Source organism: Acanthaster planci, linkage group LG15, assembly GCF_054643075.1.
Source record: "Acanthaster planci isolate LZ-2023a linkage group LG15, COTS_SCS, whole genome shotgun sequence".
NCBI lineage: Eukaryota > Metazoa > Echinodermata > Asteroidea > Valvatida > Acanthasteridae > Acanthaster > Acanthaster planci.
Window position 1 is genome coordinate 6,858,954 of NC_141791.1, and position 15,858 is coordinate 6,874,811.

General features: G+C 40.4%; 1 protein-coding gene across 1 annotated transcript; it reads right to left on the minus strand.

The window, feature by feature from the left end:
- Positions 1-3,496: 3,496 nt before the first annotated feature.
- Positions 3,497-14,253, minus strand: LOC147796638 (uncharacterized). Its single transcript, XM_087146345.1, has 7 exons — positions 14,099-14,253; positions 11,384-11,614; positions 10,496-10,558; positions 7,468-7,617; positions 7,093-7,221; positions 6,657-6,798; positions 3,497-5,544 (listed from the first exon to the last, which is right to left on the minus strand). The coding sequence occupies exons 2-7, from the start codon at positions 11,603-11,605 to the stop codon at positions 5,192-5,194; spliced, it is 1,059 nt and encodes a 352-aa protein (XP_087002471.1). The 5' UTR covers positions 11,606-11,614; positions 14,099-14,253; the 3' UTR covers positions 3,497-5,191.
- Positions 14,254-15,858: the final 1,605 nt, after the last annotated feature.

Genomic DNA, 15,858 nt, shown 5'->3' on the forward strand with positions numbered 1-15,858 from the left:
GAAAACAAACACCCCCAAAAGCCCAAAGACTGTTCAAATGTTTTTGTTGAGACTCACCCCGTCCTGCTAATTTGCCAAACATTGTTGTAGAGGACAAACTAAATCCGTACTAAGATTCACAAAAGCACTGTACTTGGTACAATTCTCAGTATACCCGGGACAAGACTACATGAGGACCCTGTGTTTGGCAGAGATGGAAACTCAGTGAGCTGTGTAAGTCATATTTTTAAAATAAAGTCAAGAGTACTGATAACAAATTCCACCACTTCCGGCCTGCCACTCCTTAATCCCATTACCCACACACTCTAACTTTCAAGAATTTGTTGATACCTAGTGCTCGTTTAATTAAAGGATCCATGAAATGAATTTTTCTTGGAAGCAGTTTTTGTGTATCTCTAATTTCTTCTTCAAAGTATAAAGACTGTTTGACATCCTTTTTTGGGGTTACATGAACTGAAAAAAACACTGAACTGAAAAGTGCACTTTTTAAACGTTAAAAATTGACCAAGCATGTAGGGACACGGGAGGTCGCTTTTGCTTTGATGTAAATCCAGGAAGACATGGTACAGTTTGCATGTTTTCCCGTTCAAATTGTTTTTTTTCCAAAACTGGTATCTGAAAACAGTTTCGGGGAAAGGTTTTTTGATTGTTTATTACTATATTCCTACTCAACCATAGATTGCCACAGGAAATTAAATCTACGATAGCAGCGTTTAAAAATCTAGAAATTTTCTGTACACTAATTGGTATAGCACTGAGATTCAGTGCCTTGGATGACATCATAGTTTCGCTTATGAATATGCAAATAGCATTAGCATAAAAATGAAAAGCCCCAAAACATGGGTTCAAATTGGAAAACAAACATTTAAAATAAGGTTATTGAAACCTAAAGGTGAAATCTCCCGCCAGGGTTTTAGTAAAATATTTGTATTTTCCGGTCCCTTTAATAATTCCTGTTGCTGATATCTGTTATATGTTCATGATGTTATATACTTTTCTTACTGTGCACATCCTAATCACATGATTTTATGTTTTATATCTTTTAAATTATTCTTTTGTATATGCCCCTTATTGTTTTAGTTGTTGTTTGATTCTTATTCGTTTCTAATCCTGATTGATGTCTATGATACATTGTAATTTTTTGGTAGATTATAAATTTTTTCTGTGAGGCCCACAATTATCATAACAGTAATCTCAATTGTTTGTTCATCCCTCGGTGTCTTAACCATTTTGTGGCCTTTAAATATAAGGTGCGAAGCTACATTCCAGGGCTTCAGTTGAGAGGGAAATCAAAATTCTAAAAGAAAATTATCTTTCATTTTTGTTTCGAAAAATACGTGCAGGAGGTCTCCATGGGAGATCCCTGTCCCCGTTTCTGCTTCCCCCTTAATACAAACTGTGTTAAAAACGGTTGCACGTCATTAGTATGAGGTCTTCCAGACGTCCTTGGTATGAAAGGAATTTTTATGAGGAATGAGAACAAGGGTTATAATTAATTGAAATCAATCGATTTAAGTCAATGATTTAAATCAGAAAATTAACACATCATTAAAAAAATCACGTTACTTCGAGAAACGTTTTCGTTTGGTGTTTAATTAAATGGGGGAGTTTTACAAACTGATGTCTTTAAAACAGTTACACAAGTACATGTATCTTTACTTATCTTTAGATTTTTTGGAGTGAAGAAAAATGAAGACAGTTTGTTTGGAGTTGGTCATAATTTGAAATTTGGAATGCGTACTACCGCTTTGCGCATGGATGGTTTTAACAATGTGAAAGAGAGTCAAGTCATTTGAGTTTTTCAGTTGAGAAAACCTGTTTATTAATACACTAGACATTCCATTTACATGCATTTAGGAAAACATGTATCATATATTATTGCGACATTCATTAAAACTTAAACAACGAAGATGTGTACTCATTCAATAAACTCTCTAGAAATGTCATAAATAATATAATGAAATAAGGCAAGTACATAATCTTAGCAAGTACAAAAGTTTTATCCAAATTGAAGAAGCAAACACACTGATCTTGGATCACCTCGTTTTATCACCGAATTCACAAAACCAGTTTATTTATGCCAAGAGTTTGTATATAATTCAGAATACAGGTAACGCACTTAGCAAGATGTTTGATCAATTTAAATAAACAGTTCAATATGCGACAAATTTAGCCAAAACAGTCAGTAGTGGGTCTTTTAGTCATCACACGGTGTTTCATGTCTTAAACTCTGGGAAAAAAAGGTTTCCTGGACATGTAACCAAGATCAGTTTAAATAAATCGATTTAATTAAACCAAATCTGATTGAATTTTAAAAATCTGATTGTTTTTGTGTAAAAAAGTCATGATCTGCAACAACCCTGAATGAGAAGTAAAGAAAGACAAAAGACCGGGACCTAAGCAGCTGTTATATTATGCACTCAACGAGGTTTGCCTCTTCGTGAAAACGGCGACAATTTTGTTTGGGAAAATTTCCAAAAGTCACTATTTGTAACTTTAACAAAAGACAGCTTTGAGAGGCAGAACTATAAAATTATGCTTATTGTGACGCGACAGAGGGCGCTAGTCACTAGGCACGGTGCAGAGTTATAGATGGCGCTCTGCCCAGTAACAGAGGCAGATGTTAGGCGCGCATAGCTGTGTGTTAAGCAAGCGCGGCGCATAGGCTCCGCCTTGTGCGTTGTGCGATAGGGCAGCGGAAGTCACTGCTTGGTCACGTGAGCGCGCGCGCGGGCGTGGTCAGAGCAGCGCGAAAGCTATAAAAGGCGCGCTAGACTAGGACTAGTCGCCCTGATCAAGGGCTTATCCTGAAGGGTCGAGGATCCTGTGCAAGGGTTAAAGTCACCTAGCCTAGTGTGACGGTGCCTAAGTCCGAGTGGTGCGTGTGCTGTTGAGGGGCTGATTGGAGGTGCGGTATAGTTCCTGATATGAGCTTGCAGTCGATGCAAAGGTGGATTGCTATCTCGTGACGTGAGTTGCGTGTAGCGCAGCCCTGACAATAAGCTCTGTAGAGCTTGCTAAAGTCCCTGATTCGGCACTGTTTTTATGGATGCCCACAATTAATTGTGGTGTTCACTGCTCTGGGTGAAGTCCGGTCACGTATAATCACGCAGTCTCCCCGTCAATAGTGCCCTCTACTGGTGTATTGGTTGAGTGTGTTGATGAATAAAGCAGCCGCTTGTTAATTGTTGTATATAAGTCAGGAGTCCAGGCGAAGTTTATTTCAAGTCAGGTCTGTCCAGGTTGCGTCATTAAGTTTCGACCGATCAGATTAGCCATCATCTCGACGAAGAACAACTTTCTTGGGGGACGGTATACTTCGGTCCCAACGGACTCGTCCCTAGCCGCTCAGGGACTCTCCGGCGTGCCGTCCGACGCACCGCGCCTCGAGGAGGAGGGCGCCCTCGCCTTCGTCGTAGGGGCGGGGCGCCACGTTATTCTAACAAAGACAGTAACCTTGAAATTAATGCAAAAATAACACGAGAATAGGAAAAAATTAAAATAAGGAAACGTCATTTCTCTTCTATATATTCAGTCTAACAGGCCCCACTTTTTATAACAATAATAATGATTTTATTTACAGATACTATTTTCGAAGAAAATTGTAAAACCAACTACCTCAAGGACAAGACTTAACAGGTCAGTCCGTTTTGTGAGTTATTTTAATGCTTTTGCTTGTTTTGAATCTTGCCACAGGTTTTAATTAACTTAAATCATCAAAACAGCTGCAAATGAGGAGATTAAAAGTCTCATGACATTTTTTGATCTAAGTACTGTTGTCCTTGCAAATCTGAGCTAGTTAGCCTTTTTCAAAATTCTTCCCCTCAGCTTTGTCTAAGCCTGCCAGACATCTTGACTTTGAGCACTCTGTCATTCTTTTCTCCAGTACTGCAGTTTTAGTACGAACGCAATTTTGACTCTGGGTTTATTTCAGTTATTTTCCGTTTGTAGGCACTCAAGACTACTGCTTTCTCCATCCTTAAGTTTAATTTTCCTTTAACTGTCTTTCCCACTTGGTGTTATCAAATTAAGAGTAATGGAAGTGAACCAAATGTTTAAACTGCGGTTATTTAACAGTTAATACGATTCATACACAAGTTCGAATTACATGTTGTTAGAAGGTACATGTATACCGATTTTTTTTTTACTGAAATTTGTTTCGAGGGATCCTCATGTTCCTGTCATTGTCTCATAATATGAGGAATTCCCTTGTATCATATCTAAAAGTAAAGCATGTGATACCAAGGCAGGATTTTACTTGTTTTGCTGGTGGTTTTGGAATTTCTCAGGCGCTGTTGCCAGGGGTTGAAACTAAAATTTAACCACCCCTTCTGGATAAGCTTCAAGAAAACACATGTCAAATCCAAATGAACTTATTTATCCTAAGACTGCTCAAAGTAAACACAACATTTTAATGTTGGAATACAAATACACTTTAAATAGGTTCTTTATGGGCTTTTGGTACTAACATTACATTTGAATTAAATTGGGGGAAAGCTGGACACTCAGTAATATCACGAACGATTTCACACTGAAGCAAAACCTAGAATATGCAGAAAGTCAACCTCGTAATATGCCAAACTGAGTAATAATGAAAACTTAGACTCCGATATACAATTGCATTCATCTGCTACCTACCACATTTTTTATGTCAAGTTAAAGGCAATCTTTCCAATTAACCTAAGAAATCCTTTTCTTCAGCACTCATACCTTTATACCTTCTCCCACCAAAACATGTCTGTCTCTTTTAATGGAAATAACGGAAACTGCAATATAGCAATGAAAATAAAAGCACTGAAAAACCGTGTTTCCGTTCAGCAATAAAAATGTAATAATAACGACATCTCTAATGTGCAAAATACATAACAAATGTTCTAATATGCACAACGAATGATAGAAACCCTGTTAAAAAGTACAAGTGCCATAAAAATAGAAATTTTCCATGCAGTCCTATTACCACTACAAAGCTCGCCATACACATTTTCAGAATGGTTTGATTGGGCAAACTTGGTTTTGAACCTTTTTGAAACTGTTTCCCGGAGTGTAAAAAAGGCTATTACATGTAATTGTTTCATTTTCTTAGTTGATTTGGCCCTCTAAGTAACTTCAGCGTGTATTTGCTTCGATATAAATTCAAAGCTAGACGACATAGACGTTGGGAAGGAGGGACCATTTACTGTTGGACAGCGATTTAAGAAGTTTCAAGAAGACCTTTCTTGTCATCGTGATGGAAATGCTCACTTCCTCCGGTTTCGGCAACGCCTGTCTGGTTACCTGTCTGGTTAGCGAACGCCTGCGGTCCTTGGGTTGTCTGCATCCCGGCTCTGGCGGGCCTGGTCAGTGGGGCTTGGCCCGGTACAGTGACAACCACCTGCTGGGGAGCAACGCCGGTCGACTGGGGGGCAACATTCACAGGCTGCAGTGCTTGAATTGAAGGACCTCCAACGGGTTGGGGAGCACAGGCATTTCCTTGGGGAATATTGGCAACTTGCTGGGTAGGGGCCACATTGTAATTTGTCGCATACTGCGGACCAGCCGAGGTTCCTGTGATGATTCAACATAACAAGACAGATATAATCGAACTTGATTCAAGTCTTGTTCAATTTAGATGTGGGGATTTGGTGATGATTATTCCCTCTTTAAAGGGTGGCTGCAATAGATTTTTGTGATTACAAACTTCTAAAATGCTCCTTTCTGCCTCAGTTAACCTTATTTTCAACTTCAGTTTCATTATTTCAAAGGGCGTTTTAATGCCTTTTTGGCTTTTATGCTAATTTGTATTTCCCTATTGATGCGCAAAACTGTTTTGTCATCACAGGAAGAAGTCCCAATGTTACTTTGGCTTGTACACGAAAAGTCCTGGGGTTTTGTAGATTTTCCTGGACTCAGTTGTCTCTTCTTTGCCGATTCATTGTTGTTCATGTGCATAGCAATGAGAAAATGTCAATCCCTCTCTCAGAAATGTTTTCAGTAGGTAAATCTTGGGTTCACAGTTTGAACAGAAACACCTATGCACATGAACCATGCCTTCCCTAGATGGTGTCACAGCAACACCTCCCTCAGTTCCTTGATTTTAAGCAGAGTCTGAATCGGTTTTGGGCCAAAGTTCGGATTCAAGTCGAAGTCCCAGTCCTCGCCAAGTCTGAGTTCGGTCGTGAAGTGGCTGTTACAACCAATTCAAATTAACAGTAGACTGATGGTCAGAACGAGGAGACTATAAGGTGTTTCACCAAGGACGCGTGCGAAGCGGCATACCGAGTGCTACTAAGCAACAAGAAAATTGGACTCCAGTCAGAGTCCAGTAATCCCTTCAAAACCATGACAGGTCATTTTTCTCTCAAATATCAGTCTGCTATGAGAATTCGGTGCTTCTGGTTAATAACGTGGGCTTCGCATCACACATTGATCTTTTGAAGCATATGAAGCAAGATACGGGACAGAGAGCACCCCAGCCTTTCTGTTGGTCATTATTTGATTGGAATCTGAGGAATTCTTTAAAGGCATTTAGGGGATGTGTAAGTTAACAATAGTCTTGAGTGGGTACAGGGATTGAACATGTAAGGGGGAGGTATCCCTCCATCCCATATCTTGCTGGGTATATTTTGGAGTCACCTCTGCACTAGAGCGGTTCCTAAATCGGCCTGGATGACACCTACCTCCAGCGGCAGCAGCCACTGGCTGTTGTAGGGGCTCCTGTTGTGCATTCATTCCAGCAAACCGGATGTCAACCTGCCGCTGTTGTTGCATGATCGTCATGGGTACAAACTGTGCATTGGCTGGTTGAGGCACGGATTGCACCTTTAAATTTAAAAAAGACGTATTCCAAATTCAAAACTGAATAAAGCATTTTGAAAGCAATAAAATCTCAAAGTCTGGAATGTGGCGCGACTGATTAGTCATTTGGCAGTATCGTCCCGATGTAGATGAGTCTATTGGCCTTTTGTCGTGTGCATTGCGTGTTTTTGACTCAGATATATTTCATTTAGGCTCCGAGTAACTTTTTGGAAACGTTTCAGAAGTTATGAAAACAAATCAAATCATTGATGGTGGACATCTACTCTTTTCGAAACGAAAGCTATAAAGACCACATACCGTAACTGGGGTGTAGGAGTTGCAGCAGGAGCAGACGCCATAGCAGGACATAGAGGCAGTCACGATGCTGATGATCATCTCAGCCAGGCCGAGTATGGCCAACAGCGAATCAACGGCTTGACGAGATGGCTGTGAAATCCACAACGATGTCAACATTTGTTAACAAGAACAGGCAATTTACTTCTTTATCCTGATGACCAACAGAAAGTCAACGCCGTGTGGCTGCATAGTAAATACGATGTTTGTCATGGACTTGCGCGGATTTGCACAAGGTTTTCAGCCTTCCAAAAAGCAGTTTTAGTGGATTTTGCATTTGGATATTCTTTGCCAATTAAAGAGAGGATCAGCGGCCAGAAATAAATTATGCCCATTTACCGTCCCAACAATACACGAAACACCGCCATACGGCTCGGGATGCGGTCTACAAAAGTAGCCGAACTCGGACAAGGCCGCGATGACAGAGACAATCAGCAACTGGCAAGCTGCCACTGCTGTGAGTATGGACATCACCATCACTGCAATGACCTGGAACGAAAACAAAAAGGGGAAATGATCATATTTTGGACACAGGAGGGTTGACGTGATGTCACACAGTGAATGCATTTTTAAGTTATTAGAGTACTTTTAGTCTCTCTACCGTGAGCAGAAGTACCCCCTCTTCGGTTGGTCGGAACTGCTCATTTTGCTGGCCGCGACACGCCCGTAACACGTGCATTTCATAGTCGTTTATGAACCTGCGAAGTGCAGGTCCGACAAAAGCAGCCTCCGTTGCTGGGAAAATTGCGCCCTCATTTGGTCCAGATAGGGGCTCATAGCGTGGGGGTGTGTGGGACTGTCAAGTAATCGTGTCCTGAAATTACAACAATACAACGCTTTCCAATTTCATTGTACCACCGATCTCGAAGCACTTTAAATTCGCGGCTTGTCTCGTGTTTTTCCCCCATACTGCTCATGTGATACGTGCTGCTTGCTATCTCCATCCAGTTTGACTAATAAGGTGGTAAACAACAGTGGATAGGCCTGGGTACAGGAACATCTCTGTTTATTGGCAAGTGTTATTACAATAGTGTAGCGACAGGGTTGTCGAGGGTTGGTAACATAGAGAAAAATGATCAACGCAAGATTTTTGCCATTCTATTTATAACGAGCAGTTGACATCACGAATCATCGGGCAAAGTTCCTAAAACGCAGTTACATGTGTAAAATACTTGCCAACAGCTGTGAAGTAAATCTCTTTATTTATATCATACATTTTTTTTTACTCGGTATGCCAAAACCTTTTCATTTGGGCCACACTATTCGCTAAAGATAATTATTATTGATGGAAACTGACAACAAACATCGACAAAGACTGATCCAAAAGCATCGGGGTGGGTGGCAGCAAACTTGTTTTGTGTGGGGAGCATATAAAAGGTGAAACTTTATAAACTTTTGTTGCCTTTAATTACAAAGTACGAAGCTACATTCCAGAGCTTCAATTAAAAGGGGAATCCAACATACTAAGAAAAAGTGCCTTTCATTTTTGTTTCAAAATTACGTGGAACAGGTCTCCTTAGGAGACCCCGGCCCCGGTTCTGCACCCGTTCTTAAATACAAACTGTAGGCCTATGTTTAAAACGGTTGCACGTCATTGGTATGAGGTCCTCTAGACTTCCTTGCTATGAAGGGAATTTTTATGAGGAATGAAAACAAGGTAAATTCATTTAAATAAATCGATTTAAGTCATTGATTTAAATCACAAAATTAACACATCACTAAATAAAATCACCTTACTTATAGAGAAACCTTTTCGTTTGGGTATTTAAAAGGAAGAGATTCACATACTGATGCCTCAAAACAGTTACACATGTACATTTATCTTTACTTATCTTTAGCGTTTTTTTTAGTAAAGAAAAATGAAGACAGAGAGTTTTGTTTGGAACTGGTTACAAGTTGGAATTTGGAACGCGTACTACCACTTTGCGCATGGATGGTTTTAACAATGTGAAAGAGAGTCAAGTCATTTGAGTTTTTCAGTTGAGAAAACCTGTTAATGGAATAGACATTCCATTTAAATGCATTTAGAAATACATGTATGATATATTGCTATAATCATGAAAACTGGAACACCAAAGATTGTGTACTCATTCAATAAACTCTCACAAAATGTTATAAATAATATAATAAAATTAGAGTATAAGAGTTTTATCCGAATTGAAGACGCAAACACACCTATCTTTGATCATCATGTTTTATCACTGAAATAATTATTTATACCAAGAGTTTGTATGTAATTCAGCATACAGGTAACTCAACTTAGCAAGATTTTGGATTAAAATAAACACTTCGATATGCGACATTTTTAGCCAAAGCAGTCAACAGTGGGTCCTTTATTAATCATCACAGGGTGTTCCATGTGTTTAACGTCAGGACAAAAGCTTTCCTGGACTTGAAAACAAGATCGACTAAAATAAAAGGATTTTATTAAACTAAATCTGATTGAATTTTTAAAAATCTGATTTTTTGTTTAACAAAAATCAAGATTTTTAACAACCCTGAATGAGAAATAAAGAAAAACAAAAGACTGGGACCTAAAATGTCCTTGTTTTAAGCAGAATGTTATATTTTATATTCCATTTTGACGAGGTTCGACTGTTCATGTACTACTTTTCTTCAGAATATTCTTTAGTACCTGCCAAACTATAAAAATTGGAACTTGAGAACAAAAACTCGCCCTATTTTTTTCAAATTTTTGTCCCCTAAAAGCCGTTAATCGTTTCAGGCTACAAAAGGAACATTATTAGTAACAAGGAATGAACCAGCTTGAATCCCGATTCTAGTCAGCCGACCACGCTCGACAAAATTCCCATGATGCATGATTCGGTGTGGGCTTTCCCAGTGTCTGACAGCACCTCAATTTTGCATACAATTTGGTATTCTGATAACGAAGTGAAGAGCCGCACGAAGACGCGACCGATTTCTGTTGAAACGTGTGGTTCCCGCTTAGAACCTATACGTCGCGCGTGCAACATGCAAGTTGCCACCAGCCTGCCTCTCGTTTACAAGTGACGCAGAGCTTCCAATCAGAAAGGATTTAGAAGAAAACTCTTTCCCTTGTGTAAACACGAAGCTCAAACACCACTGACCCAATACAATTTGAAGTCCAAAGTTTCAAGCCGTCATCGGCCAGCAATGAGCCCCGAGCTGGACCAAGAGAGGGCGCAACTTTCCCGGCCACAGAGGGTCATTTGGTGGGACGTGCAGTTGTTCACAAACGACAATGAAATGCGGCCGCGTCGATACCAACAAAATGAACACTCCCCATCAACTCTGCGCTTTTCAACAATGACGGGTTGCTTCTACTTAAGGTGGATAATCAATAGCTAATGCTCTGTTTACTGGAAAAGAAAGAATCATATCTTACCATGCATCTATTGTTCTTTTGATACCCAGCGACCAAACCCAGAATTCCAGTCAAGAGGAAAAACTATAGAAACAAAGTGACGAAATCAGAAATAAGTCCCGTATCATTTATCTAAGGTCACTACAACAACAAATTTTCTGTCATGCTGTGACATAGTTCATATAAAGCTTAACGTTGTGTAAAGTTCAACTGCTTAACACAATCTACTAAAAGTCTGAACATGCTTAGTATGAATTTTTCCATTATTTTATGAAAAAAGTTCAAACAAATCTTCTGTTCCATTTAACCATATAAACGGAGGAAACAATTATTTTCAATACATTTTTCTATTTCATTTTCACGGATGTCGAAAATCCATTTCTCCAAAACTTTCTATCCCAGCAAAATATTTCATAGGTATTTCATATGACATAATACGTGTCCCCAACGCGTGGCACATAAACTGACATAAGCCTACATATCAACGATATAATTTCTTTCATATTCGTGTTAACAAAATGATTTCCAGGAAGCGCTCAGAAAGTGTTATGATTGCACATAAACACAACAATTTGAAAACCCCAGACTAAACACTGTTGCTATACCTCGTGTTTCAGGGCAAGCTTTTGCATAGCACCCATCTTTGGAATAGATTGGTTCCTTTGTGCCCTTCTTATCCATGAAAACAGCATATTGATGGAAGACATTTTCTTCTGTAGCTATATAAAGCAAAACCTTGCCCTAAGTCATGAGGTATAGCAACAGTGTCTGTGGTATGGAAAATTCTAATTATGTTCACGGAAGTTAAAAGGAATTCAGGGTACCAGATTTTACTCAAATTTAGTTCACAAAAGGCTAATTCCCCTCTGAACTCCAACAAAATTGAAAAACGTAATTGACGCCACTCACCACAAGTCCACTCCAGATACCCCATCCAGCATACGAAGAATTGCAGCGAAGCACTATAGCAACGATCCCCAAGAGAGTACTCAGACTCCCCAGCACGATGTGGACTATCGATAATCCCATCAGTCCGGGAACCTTCTTGTAAGGCGTGTTGGGGCTAGGGCCAGTTCTCAGCGGCTGGCCAGACTGCTGCGTGATCACACCGGGCTGACTGGTCGGAGTCATGATGACTGGCTGGAAAAAGATAACCCAAAATGCCAACGGGGCAAAATATACGATTAAATTAAAGCATCTGCATGAATACATGGTTCTCGTCACGTGACACTATGTTGCTGCCATTATGATGGAAATGTACACACTAGGGCGCGAAGCAAGTACCGACGCGAAACGTAAACGCCGACAACGTTACAGAAGACCCGGACTAGAATCAAGTCTAGTTCATTCTTGTTATTTAACTATTTATCTCGCCAGGAAGAATGCAAAAAACACGTAATTACATACAAAAATACAAAACAGAAAAAACGCAAAAACAGACAGACAACTTTAAATTAAGAAAAACCGCAAACAAGATGATGTGGGACAGGCAGATAGATAAATTACAAACAGGCCTACATACAGAGTAACAGACATCTAATGCTGCATCTGTACAGATACGAAACCAGACGATAGACAACTCAATTTAAACAAACGCTCTAACAGCAAGACTGAGAGACAGTAAACTGACACCAATCAAACAGTTCAAGGGCATGAGAAAAGCAGTAAAAAAAACTCACACATATATACAGAAATAAAACATGGAGAAATAACAATACAAAGTCAGATACTAAAAAACAAGCAACGAACTAGAAAAAGATCAAATACCATAAAGAAATAAACAGCACTAGCAAGAGGGAGATGTGTTCCAGGTTCCAACCTCCAATTTCTGAGTTAATGGAAGTCTACGAGACTAGTGGTTTTAAGCCGAAAACAACACAGTCCTGAATTTCACCAGGAAGAGTAAGAGTGTTCCATGTCATGTGAAATTTACGAGCCTATTGCACCGTTGGTTCTCGATAAAACGTAACCATATCTGCGTGTCTTTACACTGAGTTAAAACTACAGCATTCTTTACCGGCAACTGAAACCTGGACGTACCGAATTTATATTTGATGACCGAAACAACAAAAGGATGAACCTGTTGCTTAAAACTATATCATAGTAGTAGTACATAAATGTTAGAGTGAACAAGATGCTTGTACGCTGGTTTTCTTTTTGCTATGTACGGATAAATATACAGCCCTCTAGATTAATAATGTGTGCAATTACAAAATAGAGCTTAACTGATATCTTTTCATAGTTTCAGAGGGGAATAGAAATATTTCTGAACTGTTGGGTAATTTAGATTTTTTTTGGAGTATGTGTTATAATCATGTACTCTATGATTAGTGCTGATCTGTTTGAATCAATTTTCTTTTGGGAGTTATCAATTACTTATGGTATATTTTAGGTCACTATGTTTACCTCTTGAGACCTACGGTCTAGAATCGCGTATGGCCAAATCTGCCACAGAACAACTGAGTCGGCCTCCTTAAGCTGGCACCATACTAGACAGTGCGGTGCACGTTTCGCGGGAAACCCCTCTTAGGCTACCAAAAACAGTTATTCAAGTGCGTGTTTTTCCCTCTTTTGTGAGGTCTGACATACATGAAAATACATGATTTGAAGAGATCATAACATGCTCTGTTATAGGACGTGCTGCTTGAGTTTGTGAAAACGTACATCAACCATTCGTCCTGAATTCCATCCCTTGACAGTGAATGACGAAACGCCAGTTGTTGTATTGGATGGCAAGTTTCGCGCCTGTCATTCCGATAGTTTTCTGTTTCGAGAATCCATTGCATCGTGAGAACTCTCACGAATGAATTCTGTGAAAGTAACCGCCCCATCTGTGAATATTCATTTAAAAAAATCCCAGATTTTTTAGGCCCTCTTCACTGGGTCATTACCGTGAATTATGTATTTTTGTTTTACATGGCTGCAAGTGGCTGCATGGGTGCCATTCCTGCGTGTATGTTAATGCATCTATAGGCGCAGGCATAACAGGTGTGGGTGCCGGCTGGCGCGCGGCGCCTGCACCTGTTGCATAAACATGCACTGCGCAGGTGTACCGTATTCCTACCCAAACGACGCCCACTCATGCCATTACAACACGACGCATTACGCGTATTCATGGCGAAGTGAATACGCGGTGCTATACGATCTTTGGCCAAAAAAGTGGTGCCAGACAGAGTACCATAGCAGAGGAGAAAGCGCAGCAGCCCGCTCGTATCGTCCGTCCGGCTCCATGTAAAAACTAGATTCATTCTCACCTAACCACTAGGCCTATAGGCCTATGTCATGCACGACAATGACCATTGCACCACCACTTTTCTTAAACTCTTCCAATAGGACCGAATTTCCTCATCCCGGTTACTGGCAGCCATGTACAGTATGTATCATGATGCATGGCAGACAAACCGCACCCAAGGCCTACCAATTCCACACTGCAAATCGGCACATCGTCATCAACATGCGCGTGCCACTGAAGTGTACGGGAAAGAGTGGCGTATAAACAATTCCTCACGAAAACGTGTATGATGGAATCTTTTTAAAAAGCCCCACTTTCGTCTTGCCAAACCTGACTGAACCCAGGGTATTCCTGCACAGTACAAGGGTCCGATTTACAGTGAATTTACTTACCTGGGTGAACAGCAGAGTGGTGATTTCCCGAGTCAGTTTACAATTTCATTTGCCACCCAGCGAATTTGTGTGCTGTCATCCCATATGTCTGTCGACGAAGCTTCCATCCTAGACTGGTTCCTGGTCCCATTTTTCATCGGCCGAGTGCTGAAGCAGGCTTGCTCAGGCTGTGATCCTCAAGGTCAAATACATTAACATGTGACATGTCATTACGAATTACAACTCAATCGCTGAATTGGCAAATGAATAAATGATATACACTGTATGCTGGCCGTCAGCATTTCCCCGAAACATAAAATGTAGCGTACCACATATCACTTTGTGAAATTAACACGTTACGAGGTTGGCGAAAAAGTTACAAGTCGGCAAATTGACTCTGGCACCCTACCCCCAAGAAGCCTTTGCTACGCCACTGGGTCAAAACGTTGACCTTCGCCTTGAGAGTTAAAGCCCTGGCCCTAAGGATCAAAGCTTTTGCTAATCAGAAAAAAAAAGTCCCACGTGACGCATGATGGTCATAATGCTATCGATGAAGCATGCGACCAGCGTATGATGCTGTTGTACTAATTACCCTAGCTAAAACGTGTAGCGCGGGTGTATAATATGCCAGCACAAAGGGTTCTGCATGTTACAGATGGGGGTGAGGACCAGTCTACTTCCCGCTGTACGCAGCCAACTGCAGTTACGCAGGCCTACTCGACTTCCTCTCTGGCCATCAACCATTTTTTTCAACGAGGAAGATCGAGATGGCGGTAAATTGTCCCAACCTGCTACTAACATGTTTCAGTAACCACACCAAGAGCAACTAATTATTCAGTATTCGTTTCGAGAAACAATTTGTTGAAAGACAACTAAGTTTAATGTTAACCTAAGGGGAAACGGTCGACGCACGACTAAAGTGGAGTCATTTCTCACCGGTAGGCCTACATGTATGTTGTTCAATGTTGTTCAGTAGGCCTATACAATGTGTTCAGTGACCCTTTTTTCCTCTTTATTGTCGCGTCAACACGTAGCCGGCACTTCATATTCACTTGCATTTTACAAAATCTGCACGACAGCCACATGGGCTCTAAGTGCACGCTGCATATGTGTAAATACATGTACATGGTACATCGATTTCTGACATGCGATTTGACATACTAGGCCTAGTTTGCCTTGTTTCAAAGCAAGTTAACTACATGTACTTGGCTTCACCTTAATACCTCGGGCGGAAATCCGATGGCCGGTAAAAACTCGCAATGCACGTTTCAGGTTTGGGAAATCCAGAAAAAAACCAGGAAGCTCGCACTCCACTAGTTTTACTTGTGAGTTCCATCCATCTTCATTTTAGTGCTATCTCTTGAACGCTATTACTATTATTTTGATTTTGTTATATTCCTCGTCATTACGTTAAGGTGGTGAGTGTAATTGCCATAAAAACCATATTAGCGGGGATGAAAAAACCGTCAAAGTGCCGTCTTTGGCCTTTTCTTCAATCGGTTGCTGAAAACACAAATTGAAGTTAACGTTTACTGACACTTCTTCACATCTTCCACGTTTTTCCCGATTTCCATGTTCTGAAAGGTTCAAAAATTGCATGCTCATTAATATTGACTGGGCTATAACATGTCTCATAATCACAGATTTCAGAGCCAACCTCCAATGCACAGCCTAAGGTTTAATCCTGAGTTGGTTTATTTCAGAGTATCTCACAACTGCGGACTACAGCCCCCCCCCCCAAACTAGGCTGTCCCGTGGTCAATTAAGAAAATTCAGAAAAA